This window comes from Mesoplodon mirus (genome assembly GCF_964341445.2).
Source record: "Mesoplodon mirus genome assembly, chromosome: 4".
NCBI classification, from domain to species: Eukaryota; Metazoa; Chordata; class Mammalia; order Artiodactyla; family Ziphiidae; genus Mesoplodon; species Mesoplodon mirus.
Window position 1 is genome coordinate 38605574 of NC_138979.1, and position 16591 is coordinate 38622164.

General features: G+C 36.2%; 1 protein-coding gene across 3 annotated transcripts in view; it reads right to left on the reverse strand.

Annotated features, from left to right (window-relative positions):
• The window catches only part of FANCI (FA complementation group I), an 80075-nt gene that overhangs the window by 28520 nt on the left and 34964 nt on the right, over positions 1–16591 (reverse strand). For all 3 annotated transcript variants that reach the window (XM_082619817.1, XM_082619816.1, XM_082619818.1), the window contains exons 13-18: positions 16352–16532; positions 14852–14939; positions 5543–5673; positions 5011–5081; positions 3833–3947; positions 2178–2300 (exon numbers count right to left, since the gene is read on the reverse strand). In XM_082619817.1, coding sequence (XP_082475943.1) covers positions 2178–2300; positions 3833–3947; positions 5011–5081; positions 5543–5673; positions 14852–14939; positions 16352–16532 — 709 coding nt within the window. The remainder of the gene's footprint in view (positions 1–2177; positions 2301–3832; positions 3948–5010; positions 5082–5542; positions 5674–14851; positions 14940–16351; positions 16533–16591) is intronic.

A 16591-nucleotide genomic window follows, 5' to 3' on the forward strand; every position in this document is an offset into this window, starting at 1 on the left:
TGAGGTCTTCAAGTGTACATATCTTGTGCATATTTTGTTGAATCTATCCTTAAGTATTTTTTAATCTACTATAAATATTGCTTTCTTTCAATTTCAAACTGTTCATTGCTAGAAAATAGAACTATAATTGATTTTTGCATGGTTATTGATCTTGTATTCTACAACCTTAGTAAACTCATTTTTTGCAGACTTTTTGGTATTGTCTATGTACACTAAGTGAACAACACAGCTTTACTTCATCCTTTCAAATCTGTGTGTCTCTATTTCTTTTTCTTGCCTTGCTGCATTGGATCAGACCTTCACTTTAATGCAGAATAAAAGTTTTGAGGACAAATATCCTTGTTCCTGATGGAAGGGGAAACGCATTAAGTCTCTCACTATTTATATTAGATGTAGGATTCATAGACACCCTTTATCAGGTTGAGGAATTCCCCTCTAATCTTATTTGCTAAGAGCGTCTGAGAGTTTTACCACAAATGAATGTTGAACAAAGATATTTTTAATTATTAAAAAAAATTCAGTGCTTGCCAGAGTATGCCAGTAGACTTTAAAATGTTCTAATCTTTAACCCAGCAATGTGGTCAAATATTCAGGTACAACAACATTCATGGTGAAAAACTGGAAACAACAGAAATGCCCCAAAACAGTTAAATAAAATACTGTATACATAAAGAACACTTTTTAGCATTAAAAATTATGTGTCAAAGAACATTTAATGAAATGGGAAAATACTTAAACATAATACTAAGAGATAAAAGCTAGCTAAATCTTATGATTCCTATTTTGTATAAATATACATATATGAGTGCTGGGATTAGTAATAATATTTTAAAAAATATTTTCCTGGGGCTTCCCTGGTGGCGCAGTGGTTGAGAGTCCGCCTGCCGATGCAGGGGACATGGGTTCGTGCCCCGGTCTGGGAAGATCCCACATGCCGCGGAGCGGCTGGGCCCGTGAGCCATGGCCGCTGAGCCTGCGCGTCCGGAGGCTGTGCTCCGCAACGGGAAAGGCCACAACAGTGAGAGGCCCGCGTACCGAAAAAAAATATATATATATATTTTTTTTTCCCTGTATTTTCTATATTTTCTACAATAAACCTGAAAAATCTGATGTCTGGTACAGTGCCTGGCAACCACTGTAGCTCAATAAATGTTATTTTTAAAAGGGCAAATAAAAGTATTACAATAGCTGTTCTCTGAAATGACTTCCACTTAATCTACTTGCTAGATTATCGAATGCTCTCCATCCTATGAAATATGTATGCTGAAGTACACAGCATACTAAATGCTAGCAATCGTAGTGCAATCCCTCATGACTGCAAACTTCTGTTCCCACTGGCTGAATTATATCCTAATCACAAGTCAGTAGTAATATTTGTTCCACTCAGTTTTTGCTAATTGTACCATCACTGTTAATTATGTGATCTAATCAGACATTCTGTAAACTGTTGGAAACCAGGTGCAAAATGAAAAAGAAGTTGTTTCTGGGAATTCCCTGGCTGTCCAGTGGTTGGGACTCTGCACTTTCACTGCCGAGGGCACAGACTCAATCCCTGGTCGGGGAACTAAGATCCCACAAGCCATGTGGCATGGCCAAAAACAACAGCAACAAAAAAATGAGAAGTTGTTTTCATAAAAACTAAGTTGAATATTTTGGAAAGACTTAATAAAAGTAAATCTCTAAAACCAATTTCTGATGAATTAGGGGTAAGACAATTATAAAAACTTAGGGGAAAAACTAAACATATCTAGAAGATTTCTATACTAAGACTGTATCTGAAGTGTCTTAAAGTTTTTATCCTACTTTACGTAAGCAAAGACTTGAAATTATAGGCAATACATTAAAGTTATGGTTCGCTTGAGAGACAGGAAGTTCCAAATGGCAGACTCATACTCAAAACCAAAAGAACTTGGCCTTAAAACAAAATACTGGTAAATTAACAGTACATTTAAATATTTCAAATTAAAATAAAACATTTAAGGTGTTTTAACTATTCTTTATGATTCCTCACCTTAAACGACTTTTTGGCTAAGCATCACTAACTACTGGTCCTAACTGCATTAAATACGAGCGTATCTACTGTACTTTGATAATCAGAAAAAAAATTATTAAAGTTAAAAGGATTATTAGTGGAGTTGGGGAGGGAAGTACTACATCTCTTCACTCTGCTGATTTACCTCATAAAGCATGAGTCGAACATCAGCCTGCTGGCCTAAGCATCTCCTCAAACTATCCATGATCTCAAGGCAAAAGGTTTCATTGGCGACAGAATTGTAACGGCTATGGACATCCACATGGACCTGAAAAGAAGAGAGGCCAGTTCATGACTATCTTACCAGAGTAAGTCATTTCTATTAAGGGGGTAAAATGAGCTGATGTACTTGGTCAAAGAACCTTACATTTAGCTTTCCCCATATGCCAAAACCCAGGACTGAGGCAGACATTATAATCATTATTAGGCCATGATAAGTTATCACTCTTATTCTAGTTTGGACTAAGAGAATTTTCAAGCACTTAAAAAAATTAACTATTCCTTATTCCTTAAGATTTTCCTTGCAATGTCACCTGCTTAGGAAGGCACACAGATTATTTCATGCCTCTAGAATTCAGTAGTCATAATAAACTTGATTTTACATAAAAGGTCTAAAAGACTTCCTTAAATGTCTTCAATAGCTAGAAGAATTGAGCTCTTTTTGGTTCCGTGAACCCCTGAGAGGTTTAGAGGTAGGTAGTTGTTTTGTTTAGATATGGACTTGACAAAGAATAACACTGCTTGTTTGATTCACATAATAAATTCAGCCATTATAGACCAAGAACTCCTAATCCTTACTTCAGGCATCTTAGTGAAGAAGTTAATACTGACTGAGGTCAAATCCCAGTTCTACCCATCACTGGCCATATCACCTTGGGCAAGTTATTTAACCTCTCTCAGTCTCAGTTTTCTTACCCTTAAATTGGGGATAATAACAATACATAAATCATACCCAGTGTTCCTAATATTTAATCTATGCCATATGTTATAAACAAAAGTTTTGTATAGTTATACCAGAGCAATAAAGGATTCTTAATGAAACTAGTAAACAGATACGTCTCTTACTTACAAATCGTATATTACTGAATTTAAATGACAAAGAATTTTATTGCTGCAAAACCTTGATTATCAAATTACTGTAAAATGTTTTGTTTTCTCAGGTTACCAGTTTTAACAGATGGACAAAGTAAATAAACTATTAAAATTGGGGTCAATAACAGTATTTAGCCTCAGAGAATTGCCGTGAAGATTAAACGAGAAAATAAATGTAAAGCACTTAGCACAGAGTCTAGCACAGTGCTGTCCAGTAGAAACACAATACAAATCACATATGCAAGCCACATATATAATATTAAATTTTCTAGTAGCCAAATCAAAAAAGTAAAAAGAAACTGGTGAAATTAATTTTAATATTTTATTTAACCCAACACAGCCAAAATATTATCTCAACACATAATCAAAATAAAAAATTATTAATGAGATAGTTTACATTCTTTTATCACACACAGAATCTTCAAAATCCCGTGTGTGTTTTACACACAGAGCAACACTCAATTTGAACTAGCCACATTTCAATCAATATTCAGTTCAACAGCCACGTTGAGGCTAGGGACTACCATATTGAAAAACACATAGCAAATTTTCCATTAAAAAGTGTTGGCTGATATCATCATCATCATCAGACTCTCAGTTTCAGGATCATTTGTACAACCAGAACAGGAGTAAAAGAAAAGAGTCTGCACATCATCAGCTCCTGCATCAGTGCACACACTATAAGCTGCTGTGAAAAAAAATCCTTACCTGGCTAATACCAATAGACTGACTGCACTGAGAAGACGACAAGCTGCCTAAAACTTTAAAGTTCTTCAGGAGCAGCAAAAACCCAGCAACTGCAGATTTTCGGGCATCAAGCTGGCTAGCTCAGGAATAGACAGAGAAGAAGTTACCAAACAGTACTGATTTCACAGGAATAGGCTTCTGGGTCAGAAAAATTCAGTTAGTTCTGTACAGGAAATGAATATGTATGAACAATGAAGCACAGAGCAAAATAAATTGAATTTATATACTCAAAATAAGGCACTGGGGCTTCCCTGGTGGCGCAGTGGTTGAGAGTCCGCCTGCCGATGCAGGGGACATGGGTTTGTGCCCCGGTCTGGAAGATCCCACATGCCGCGGAGCAGCTGGGCCCGTGAGCCATGGCTGCTGAGCCTGCGTGTCCAGAGTCTGTGCTCCGCAACAGGAGAGGCCACAACAGTGAGAGGCCCACGTACCAAAAAAAAAAAAAAAGGCATCAGCTGTTCACGGCAATTAGTAGTACAGGAATTCAGCTGAATTTTGCATTATCTACTTAATCTCATGACACTATCTATACTTTCCTCCATCCCGCTGACAAGTCTATGAAGGAAATGAGAACAAGAGTGCGGAAAGGCTGTACAATGGGTTGATAATTCAAATGTAAGTACTAAATATAGCAAAGGAAATTGTTGATTTTCTTTGAGTTTAAAGGAGCACTTCCTTTCTTCATAGAGTGCAGCGGTTGGTGCCTTATAAACCCTCCATCCAGAAAAATGATACACTCATCTCACTGAGGCTCAATGATTAATTCATGTTATAGGTGCTACAATATACAACCTTGGCCTATCAGACATGCTTTTGGGTAAGGAGTAACAACAAACTGTCAATTCTACAATAGGGATAAATAGCATGTGGCTACTTACTAGTTGCTCCTCTGAATATCCATGAGTATATTATAATATGGCCAATGTGATATTAATTTGGTATCCTATCCTTAAAGTAACAAATGCTTCCCACATATTACCCATCTCATAATATCTTTAGGAGATGGTATTATCATCTCTAGCTTGGGTCAGGAATTTGCATGACTGCTGTGAACAGGCTGTACTAGAGATGACTGCAGAGAGGACTCTAAGTAACATTAGAAAGCATCACTTCCTCAGATCTCATGGGAGGCTACATACCTGGCAAACATAGCTTTCCGAAGGACAAGTATCAAGGAGTCTCTTATTGACAAGCTGACTTTTAGAAGGGGCTGAAAGAGGAAGAATCAGTAGGTAAAAACAGCAATTTGTTTATTAGCCTTAGCACATTTCTACTCAATACCGTTACCATTTGGCTTTTATAAGAAAGTTTGGCTCTGTTTTATAAACAAGTTGCATTGTTTATTACACTTAGTAATAAGGACAATTTTATATTTTGAAATGCTAAATTGAAACTAGTTGTGAATACCTTTAAACCTACTGTCCTCAATTAATAATTTCCTAAGAGCCTTTCAATTACTTCACTAACTTGAAACTGAATCAAAGGAGAGAGAATTGCACTATGAAGAGGGGGTAAACTTGGAAAATAGACTCTATTTTAATAGAAAGTTTTATGTTCTAGAATCAAGGGAAACAGTATTTCTTACACATACATATGTGTAAGAAATACATCAGACCTCCACTCGGCAGTTCAACCTCAGTTGTGCTAAGCTCCTTAGGAGTCAAGACTTACCTGCACTGCCTTCAGCAGCCCTTGTACGGTTTGAAGGGGCAGAAAGGACAAATAGTCAAAAGTTTCTGTGACTTTAGAAGAACAACTTTGAAGAACTAAGGGTGAATACATGATGATATTTGAAAGCAGGTCTGAAAAACAGAATCTATCATCAGTTGCCTCAAATAACTAAAAACGTTTCAAATAAAAAGAACATAAAATGGAGAAAGAAATGGTAAAAAGTTTTTTGTTTCTTTCTCAAATAAGTCAAGTACACTGCAACATAGATTTCTACTGATTCTATGTATTAATACTTTAAGGTCAATGTAACCAGGATACTTGTAAAATTTCTTCTGGTGATAGTATAAGACTACAAAAATTAAACTGTCTAAAAGAAAGGAAGAAACCCATTATACTGCCTGAATAAGTAGCACACATTGTCTTCATATTTCCAACCTGAAATAAATCAATAAATATTTATGAATTTCTATTATGTGCAAGCATAATAATATGGTCCTATAAGGAATATTCAAAAGCACAAAACCTGGTCTCTCTTCCTTCAATAATGTTAATTTAGCTGGAAGTCAAGAAAAAAATATTTTAAAAGAATGAAAGAATAGAATGATACCAAAAATCTAATAATTCCAAACATTGTTTATTGTCTAGCAAATGGTAAAGAGAGAGTTTAAAAAGGAGCGCAAAGGAAGAGATCATTATGAGATGGTGTGCTTTAGGAGAGCAAAGAGAAGAAGGAATTTAAGCTGGATTCTAAAAGATGGGTAACATTTAGATGCACAAAGAACTGGAAAGAACTATTATATTTAAAGGGAAAAGTAAGAGTAAAATTACAGGAAAGGCAGGTGTAAGACATATTCAGAGGATGGTGGGGAAATCTGTGGAGATAGGGTGAAGCATTCAGAAAAGTAAATAATGGAAGTTAATGCTGGAAAGGTAGGTTGGATCAAATTGTCAAGGACTTTTTTTGGCCATGGCACGTGGCTTCTGGGATCTTAGTTCTGCAATCAGGGATCAAACCCAGGCCCATGGAAGTGAAAGCACTGAGTGCTAACCACTGGACCGCCAGGGAATTCCATCAAGGACTTTAAATACCAGGATAAAGAGCTGGTAATTTATGAAATAAGGTATTGGTGAGTTTTGAATGACAGTGGTATTTTAGGAATACTGATCTGGCAGCAATTTGCAGGGAGAATCGCTGCAGAGAAAAAAGCAAGCAGGGAAACCAGTTAGGAAGCTGTGGTAGTAGTCTAAATGCAAGGTTATAAGACTGGGAATTAGGCAATGGCTGTATGTGTGTGGGGAGGGTATAAAAAAGAAGAAAGAGGTAACAGTATGAGGGAAAGAATGAAAGAACATAGGTACCAAGTATATTTGAGAAGATTAAAAGGAATTCTAGCCTCTGAGACTCAGAGCCGTGTTTCAGATAACAGAAATAGGGACAACGGAAAGAGGAATTTGTTTGAAGGCAACAGTATTGCATTTGAAGTAAAAGGAAAAAAAATACTAAATGGAAATATCCAGCAGGAATGAAGTCATTGAAGCACTGAACTAAGGAAAGAGGAGAGTCTTGACATAAAGATTTGGGAGCCATGCCCACAAAAGACCCCACCAAAATAACTGAAATCATGAGAAGGGGTATGATATCTGCAAGTAAGAGAATGTATAAAAAGAGGGACAGACACTGCCCACCAGGATGGAGTAAGAGTAACCAGATTTATCTTCCCACTTTAAATATCTACAACAAAATAAGCCAAATTACATGAATCAACCATTTTCAGACACCAGACAAGAAGCAGTACAGACAATGATCCCTGAGAGAAGGGAAATAAATGAGGAGAGGCTTATAATAATTGCCCCATCTTACTGCCTGGAGAGTTTCTAGGCAGTAAGTAGCACAGAGAGGGGAAACTCAGAATCCAGCGGTCTTCCGGAGTTAGAGAGACAGAGTTGACAATTCAGGAGAGTTTAGGCAGCTAGAATTCACATGGCAGAGTACCAGAAAGGAAAGAGCTGCACGGAAAGAGGCCTGGAGATGTGCAGGTAGCTCCCCTTGTATGTTAGCTGCATGCTAGTCAGTGCATCTGTATGAAAGAACAAACTGAAGTCAGGGAAAAAATCACAGGCAAGCAGTAGGCAAATCCATTCTCAGAGGTCATAAAGGACAGGAAACAGTTTATATTCACAACACCCACAGTGGAGACACCTCATAATATACAAGGAGCATTGCTTTAATTGTAGCACCAAGTTGACCCTAGATTAAAGGCTGTCTCGTCTTACATAGCACAACATAAAAATAATCATAAAAAGGATTAAATGCTTTCCAAGAAACTTAAAGCTCAAAAATATTCGAAGGAAAAAAAAATCCAGCAAATTAACAATGTGAAATTCACAGTGTCTGCCATCCAATCAAAATTATTCATCATGCAGAGAAGCAGGAAAACACAACTCATGACGAAGAGGAAATAAATCAATAAAAACAGATCAGAAATTACACAATGATAGAGTAAGAAGACAAGGACATTAAAAGAACTAAAATATATGTTCAAGAAGGTAAGGGAAGGGAATTCCCTGGTAGTCCAGTGGTTAGGACTTGGTGCTCTCACTGCCAGGGGCCCAGGTTCAATCCCTGGTTGGGGAACTAAGATCCTGCAAGAAGATGTGGCACGGCATGTGGGATCTTCCCGGACCAGGGCACGAACCTGTGTCCCCCGCATCGGCAGGCAGACTCAACCACTGTGCCACCAGGGAAGCCCTAAAAATGAAATTTTTAATGGATGAGATCACTGCAGAAGATTTGGGAATTTGAATTTACAGCAATATAATGAAACACAAAGTAAAAAAGACTAAAGAAAGGATATCCGTGAGCTGTGTTAACAACTTACAGCCACTTAATATATGTGTAACTGGAGTCGCAGAAGACCGTGTGTATGTGTGTGCGTGTGCACGCGTGCACCAGTGAGGAAGAAGACGACAGAAAAATTTTTTTGAAGAGATAATACCTGAAGAATTTTCAAACTTGATGAAAACCATAATCTTACAGATCCAAGCAGCTTAACAAACCTCAACCACAAGAAACATGAAGGAAACAACACTAAAGCACATCATAATTAAATTGCTTAAAACCACTGATAAAGAAGAAATCTAAAAAGAAAAAAGACATTATAAAGAGAAGAAAAAAGAGAATGAAAGCAGACTTTTCACTGGAAATGATGAAAGCCAAAACTCAGTAGAGCAATATCTTTAAAGCACTAAAAGAAAAAAAGTCCATCTAGAATTCTATACCCAATGAAAATGTCTTTTAAGAAGTAACATGAGGGCTTCCCTGGTGGCGCAGTGGTTGAGAGTCCATCTGCCGATGCAGGGGACATGGGTTCACACCCCGGTCTGGGAAGATCCCACATGCCGCGTAGCGGCTGGGCCCGTGAGCCATGGCTGCTGAGCCTGCGCGTCCGAAGCCTGTGCTCCGCAGCGGGAGAGGCCACAACTGTGAGAGGCCTGCGTACCGCAAAAAAAAAGAAAAAAAAAAAAAGAAGTAACATGAAATGAAGACTTTTTCTGATACACAAAAGAATTCATCGTCAGCAGATGAGCAGTATAAGAAAATTAAAGGCAGTCCTTCAGACAGAAAGAAAGTGATACTAGATAGAAATCTGGATTTACACAAAGGAAAAAGCACCAGAAATGGTAAACGCATGGGTAAAAATTAAAAGACTTATTATTTTAAAAAATTCTTAAAAAGATAAATGTTTAAAGCTAAATTAGGGCTTCCCTGGTGGCACAGTTGTTAAGAATCTGCCTGCCAATGCAGGGTACATAGGTTCGAGCCCTGGTCTGGGAAGATCCCACATGCTGTGGAGCAACAAAGCCCATGTACCACAACTACAGAGCCTGTGCTCTAGAGCCTGTGAGCCATAACTACTGAGCCTGTATGCCACAACAACTGAAGACCGCACGCCCTAGAGCCCGTGCTCTGCAACAAGAGAAGCCACCACAATGAGAAGCCTGAGCACCACAACAACGAGTAGCCCCCACCCGCCACAACTAGAGAAAGCCTGTGTGCAGCAGTGAAGACTCAACGCAGCCAAAGATAAAAAAAAATAAAAATAAAAATAAGCTAAATTAATAACAATGTAGATATAATTCAATATACTGACAGAGAAGTAAAATGCATGAGAATGCACAAAAGCTACTGGAGTAGGGGTAAAAAATGGAAGTATACTGTTGTAATGCTCTTATACTATATGTAAAGAGGTATGCTACTATTTGAAGGTAGACTGTAATAAGTTAAAGATGTATATCATAAACCCTAAAGCAACCCAAAAGAAAATAAAACAAGAGATATAACTAATCAAATTAGCAAGATAAAACGGAATCATTAAAAACCAAAAAAAAACCTCAATTCAAGAGAAGGGAGGCGCTTCCCTGGTGGTGCAGTGGTTGACCTGGTGGTGCAGTGGTTGAGAGTCCACCTGCCGATGCAGGGGACACGGGTTCGTGCCCCAGTCTGGGAAGATCCCACATGCTGCGGAGCGGCTGAGCCCGTGGGCCATGGCCACTGGGCCTGCGCATCCGGAGCCTGTGCTCTGCAACGGGAGAGGCCACAGTAGTGAGAGGTCTGCGTACCGCTAAAAAAAAAAAAAAAAAAAAAAAAAAAAAAAAAAAGAGAGAAGGGAGAAGAGAAAAAAGGGAACAAAAAACAGACAGACAAAGTAGAAAACAAATAGCCAGATGATAATCACATTAAATGTAGATGGCCTGCCCTGATTAAAAGTCAGGGATTGTCAAATTGGATTAAAAAGGTAAAACACAATTGTATGTTGTCTATAATAAAACCCAAGTTAACTATAAAGACACAGTAAGTTAAATCTAAAAAGATGGAAAAAATATACCATGTTAACACTGATAAAAAGAAAGCTGCAGAGGTTATATTAATATCAAAGTAGACTTCAGAATAAATAATATTGCCAGGAACAAAAAAGTCATTTCATAATTAATGGATCCATTAACCAAGAGGACATAACAATCCTCAATGTTTATGCCCTACAATAGAGTTTTTAAATTCCTGAAGCAAAAACTGATAGAACTGAAAGGCACAGTCATTTCTATAAATACAAAGTCAGAGATTTCAACACCCCTCTCTTAATAAGTTAACAGAATAAGCAGATACAAAATCAGTAAGGACACAGGAGACTTGAATAATCTGACTTCAGCGATTTACAGAAAACTACCTAATAATAGAATACATATTATTTTCAACAGCATGCAGAACATTTATCAAAATGGACCATATTCTGAGAATAAAACAAGTCTCAATAAATTTTTAAAAATTCACATCATACAAAGTATGTTTTATAACCACAAATTAGAAATCAATAACAGAAAACCTGGAAAATCTACAAATATTTGAAAACTAAACAACACACTTCTGAATAACCCACGGGTTAAAGAACAAATCACAAAAGAAATTAAAAGTATTTGGAACGGAATGAAAATAAAAAACAAAATTTATGGGATGCAGCTAAAGAAACGTTTAGAAGGAAATTTATAGTTTAATGCTTGTATTGGAAAAAAAAGAGAAAGGTCTCAAATGAATGACATAAGCTTTTAATCAAAAGAAGCACAGACTGACCCAAAGTAGCAGTAGAAACAAAACAAAAAAGAGCACATATCAATAAAACTGAAAACAGAAAAACAACAGAGAAACTCAATGAAACCAAAAGCTGGTTCTTGGAGAAAAATCAATAAAATTGATAAACCTCTTGCTAGACTAATCAGGAAAAAGAGAAAAGATGCAAATTACGGCTTCCAGGAGTAAGAAAGGGCAAATCAATATAGATCCTACAGACATTAAATGGAATATTCAGAACAACTTCATGACAATAAATTTGACAACTTAAGATGAAATGGTCAAATTCCTTGAAAGACACAAACTACCAAAGTTCACCCAGAAGATTTAGATAACCTGACTAGCCCTACTTCTATTAAAAGAATGGATTTTGTAGTTAAAACCCTTCACACAAACAAAAGGAAACTTCAATCATCAGGAAGGAAAAAATAGCAATCTCAATATCTAGGTAAATATAACAGACCAGAAGTTGGCACACTTTTTCTGTAAAGGGCCAGACAATAACTACTTTAGGCTTAATGGGTCATGTGAGATATATATATATATATATATATATATATATATATACACCAACTCAACTCCACTGGTAAAGTATAAAAGCAAGACAGACAACAGATAAATGATTGAGCATGTCTGTATTCCAATAATACTATATTTTATGAACTCTGAAGTCTAAAATTTTCATGTATCATGATATATTCTTCTTTTGATGTTTTTCAATCACTTAAAAGAGCAAAATGAACCCAAAGCAAGCAAAAGAAAGGAAATAATAAAAAGCAGAATTTGGCGAAATTGAAAACAAACAAAAAAAACAACAGAAAATTCAAACTAAAATTTCATTCTTTCAAAGATTAGTAAAACTGGCAAGCTTCTAAGCCAGACTGATAAAGAAAAAAAGAAAAAAGACATATCACTGATATCAAGAACGTCTAGATTTGGAGATTATGGATTTCTATGTAGAAAATCCTAAGGAATTGCCAAAAAGCGACTAGAACTAATAAGTGGATTTAGCATGGTTGCAGGATCTAAGGTCAATATTAAAAAAGCAACTATTTCTACACAATAGCAATCAACAATCAGAAACTGAAAATTTAAAAAATACTATATACAACAGTGTCAAAAAAATGAAATAGGGATCAACTGACAAAAGATATGCAAGATCCACGCACTGAAAACTACAAACATTGCTGAAAGAAATTGAAGACCTAAATAAATGGAGAGATACACTGTGTTCGTGGGTTAGAAGACTCAATATTGCTAAGATGCCAATTCTCTCCCCAATTAATCCATACATTTGAGGCAATCTCCATCAGAACTTGAGAAGACCTTTTATAAAAACTGACAAACTGATTAGAATATTTATTTGGAAATGCAAAGGACCTAGAATAGACAAAAGTTAAAAGACTTACACTATTGCTTTTAAGACACATTATGATGCTATAGCAATCAAGACGTAACACACACATAGCTCACTGGAATAGAACAGATTCCTAAAATAGACCCACACATGTATGGTTCGTTGATTTCAATAAAGATGTCGTGGTACCTCATGAAGAAAAGATAATCTTTTCAAAAAATTGTGTTGGAACAACTGGATAGCCTTAAGCAAAAAGATGAACCCTGTTATGTCACACCCTATACAAAATTTAACAAAAATGGATCACAGATCTAAGTATAAGAGCTGAAACTATAAAGCTTCTAGTAGAAAATATAGGAGAAAATCTTAGTGACCTTGGGTTTGGCAAAGATTTTTTTAAATATATGACATAAAAAGCAGGAACTATACAAAGAAATTGATGAACTGGTAACTGATAAATTAAAAATGTTGGTTATTCAAATGACACTATTACAAAAATTAAAAGTCAAACCACAGACCAGGAGAAAATATCTGCAAAACATATATCTGAAAAGGGCCTGTATTTAGAATATATAAATAACTCTTACAACTCAGTAATAAAAAGGGAAACAACTCAATTTTTTAACAATGGACAAAAGACTTCCAGACATTTGACCAAAGAAAATATAGAAATGACAAATAAGCATGGCAAATGTTCAATATATCATTAGGCATTGAGGAAATGCAAACAAAAACACAATCAGATGCTATTACATAGCTATTAGAATGAGCAAAATTAAACAGACTGATCATACCAAGAGTTGGTCACAATGTGGAGCAACTAGAAACACTGCTTACAGGAATGTAAGATGGTACAATGACTGTGGAAAATAGTCTGGCAGTTTCTTAAACTATAAAGCCTACACCTACCATATGGTGTACCCATTCCACTATTACATGTTTCCATACAGAAATGAAAGCATACATCCTCAGAAAGACTTATACATTAATGTTCATAGCAGCTTTATTCGTGATAGCCCAAAACTAGAAACAATCTAAAAACCTGCACACAGGTGAATGGATAAATTGTGGTTATATCCATATCAGGGAATACTACTAACAATAAAAAGGAATCAATTATTGATACATGTGACAACTACAGAAAAATCTCAAAAGAATTATGCTGAGTGAAAAAAGCCAGACCAAAAAGAAAGGAAAAAAAAAAAGGAGTACACACTGTAGGATTCCATTTACATAAAATTTTTTAAATTTATAGTGTCAGAAAGCAGACCAGACTAGAGATGAGAGGTGGGAAGGAAGAGAGGGATGCAGGAACAAATTACAAAGAGGCACCAGGAAACATCTGTGGGTGATAGATATGTTCATCTTGACTGTGGTGATACTTTCTGTTTTGCCAGTGTATACATATGTCAAAAGTTATCAAACTGTTATACTTTAAATATGTGGACATTGTTGTACCTCAATTATACTTCAATAAAGCTGTAAAGAAAGAAAAAAAGTAGAATGAAGTGTCAAGTACAGAGCTTTGGAGAACCCTGATATTTAAGGATAGAAGAAAGAAAAGGAATCACTAAAGAAGAAAGAAAAACTGATCATAGGCAGGATAAGATGCAAATTATTACAGTTATCAATTTCAGGGGAGTTGTAAACAGTGTAGAATGATAGAGAAATTAAGAAAGTTGGTGATTAAGATAAGACCAGTGGATTTAGGCATTAGGATATATGTATTAAAAGAGCAAAACATTCAGAGGTCACCAAAGAGACCAGTACTGAAGTCAGAATGTCAAGGGTTAGGGTTTCCCTGGTGGCGCAGTGGTTGAGAGTCCGCCTGCCGATGCAGGGGACATGGGTTCGTGCCCCAGTCCGGGAGGATCCCACATGCTGCAGAGCGGCTGGGCCCGTGAGCCATGGCCGCTGAGCCTGCGCGTCTGGAGCCTGTGCTCCGCAACGGGAGAGGCCACAACAGTGAGAGGCCCACGTACCGCAAAAACAAAACAAAACAAAACAAAAACGAATGTCAAGGGTTAAGAGAACGGGAGGTCAATGAGTGACAACAGAAGGACAGCACTCACCTGAGAAGTATTCAAACAAAAAAGAGAGAAAGTTGATGCAAGACAGAAGTTTCACTCACTAGTTATACGCTCCTTTCCTTCTTGACAACCATAGACAATATAAATGCATTTATGTTTTACTGGCATCATAATCAAAGATGTCATTAAAGATGTCAATCTACTGTATCATTAAATTTTTTTTTCCAGGACCAAAAGCATTATGACATTTAAATAAAAATGTTCCTGACAACTTTATCCACCCTTCCAAAGTTCAATACCTATGAAATGAGTGATGGGGGAGGATCCTCTGATAACAACCCTGTTGAGGACTTGCTCCAGAATTTCTTGTCTGATCATCTCATGGATCTAAAAAGAACAGAAGAACCAATAAAATATTCCTTGGTGACCTTCAGCTTACAATTGTATCAATGCATGTTAGGCAGATTAAAGAACAGTTTGAATATGGGTAAAACTGGACTGTTTATTTCAAAGACAAATATAATGTGAATCATCTGGAAAGAATCACTCAATTCTACCCTCATTCTGTGCTCAGACAATTCATTAGCAGGGCAAACTTTTATTAGCCTAAAAGAGAGATCATATGAAAGTACTGCTACATATAAGGTCCAGCATCAAACAGGAATAATTCTACCTAGGTATCTATTACATGCCAACATCCATATTCCTGACAGTATGCACAACTTTTATTTTAAAATTTAAAAGCCCAAGAAAATTTCTGAAAACCTAGAAAATCTTCACCAAGCCCTTCCTCAGTTTCTACAAGCAGAGCAATTGCCTAAAAAATGACCTGTTTTAAATTTTTACTTGAATTTTAGTTAAATTTCATACCTGAACTTGATAACTTTGGGGTACAGACTAATTACTTTCAGACCTTGGACTAATAATTTGATTATCAGTAAATTCTATGTTCTATAGATACCTTGACAAAGCCAACATCTGTGTGAAATCAAGTGGAACCTTCTTAGTTTTAAAAAAGATTAATTTAGAAACAAAAACCATTTTCTTTTCTAAGAATGTTTTTAATCAGATTATGGTTAAGGAGAGTCATATGTATCTAATACACAACTCTCAAGGACTATTATATGGCATTCACTTCATAGTTCTGGATCAGAACATCAGATTTACATTTAAATTGGCCTCCAAATAACATTTTCAGCAGATACTTTTGGTGTGTAGATACAGTGAACAACTGAATGTAAAGAAGATGTCTTAGAGAAATCACTAGCAAAGCAAATTTATTTAGTCTCAGATATGATCTTTTTTTTAACTTGAAATGAATTTTTGAAAGCTATTTCAGAAATTAAGATTGAGATGATAGTCATAATATGGTAATGAATTAGAAGAGTGTAAATTCCCCATTTTTGGTTCTTCAAAAACAATGAACCAATAAGCATGATTCTTCAAGCTTGATGTTCTACAGCAACCTAAAAGATTATTTTTTGTATAAGGGAATTTTAAAAACCCAGAAATGATTTACTGCTAGAGGAAATCATGAGGAAGTTAACTTATATTCAAACTTCTAAGAAATGGTCAGGAAGAACAGAAATTAGAATAAATGAGAATCTCATATAAATAATGAGTGAGAAAGTAAGTATTCCATCAAACTGGGTCTATAATGTTTCAATTACTATCCCAATCTCTGTCCTGGGAAACTGCTACATACTCAAATTGCCCTGTCCCCCAAACTCCCAAGTTAATGCCCTATTTATAATATAATTTAACAAAATTAGGGAATGGTTGCTAAACTAGAGTCTCACCTTGAAAGTTTCCAACAGGATATTAGCTCCCAGCTTACATGCATGCTGGTTTGGCATTCTAGAAAGACCTGAACTGGCTTCAATAGTCTTTCCATCAAGAATCTTCTTTGGCCCATAGGAATCCATTAAAATGAAGCCAAGTTCTACCAGGCCTTGAGTAACATGATCCCAACTGTGAACACTGCAAGAAAACAAAGTTTAGTTAAGAAGAAAAACTTAGTAAAATACCTTACCTCTATA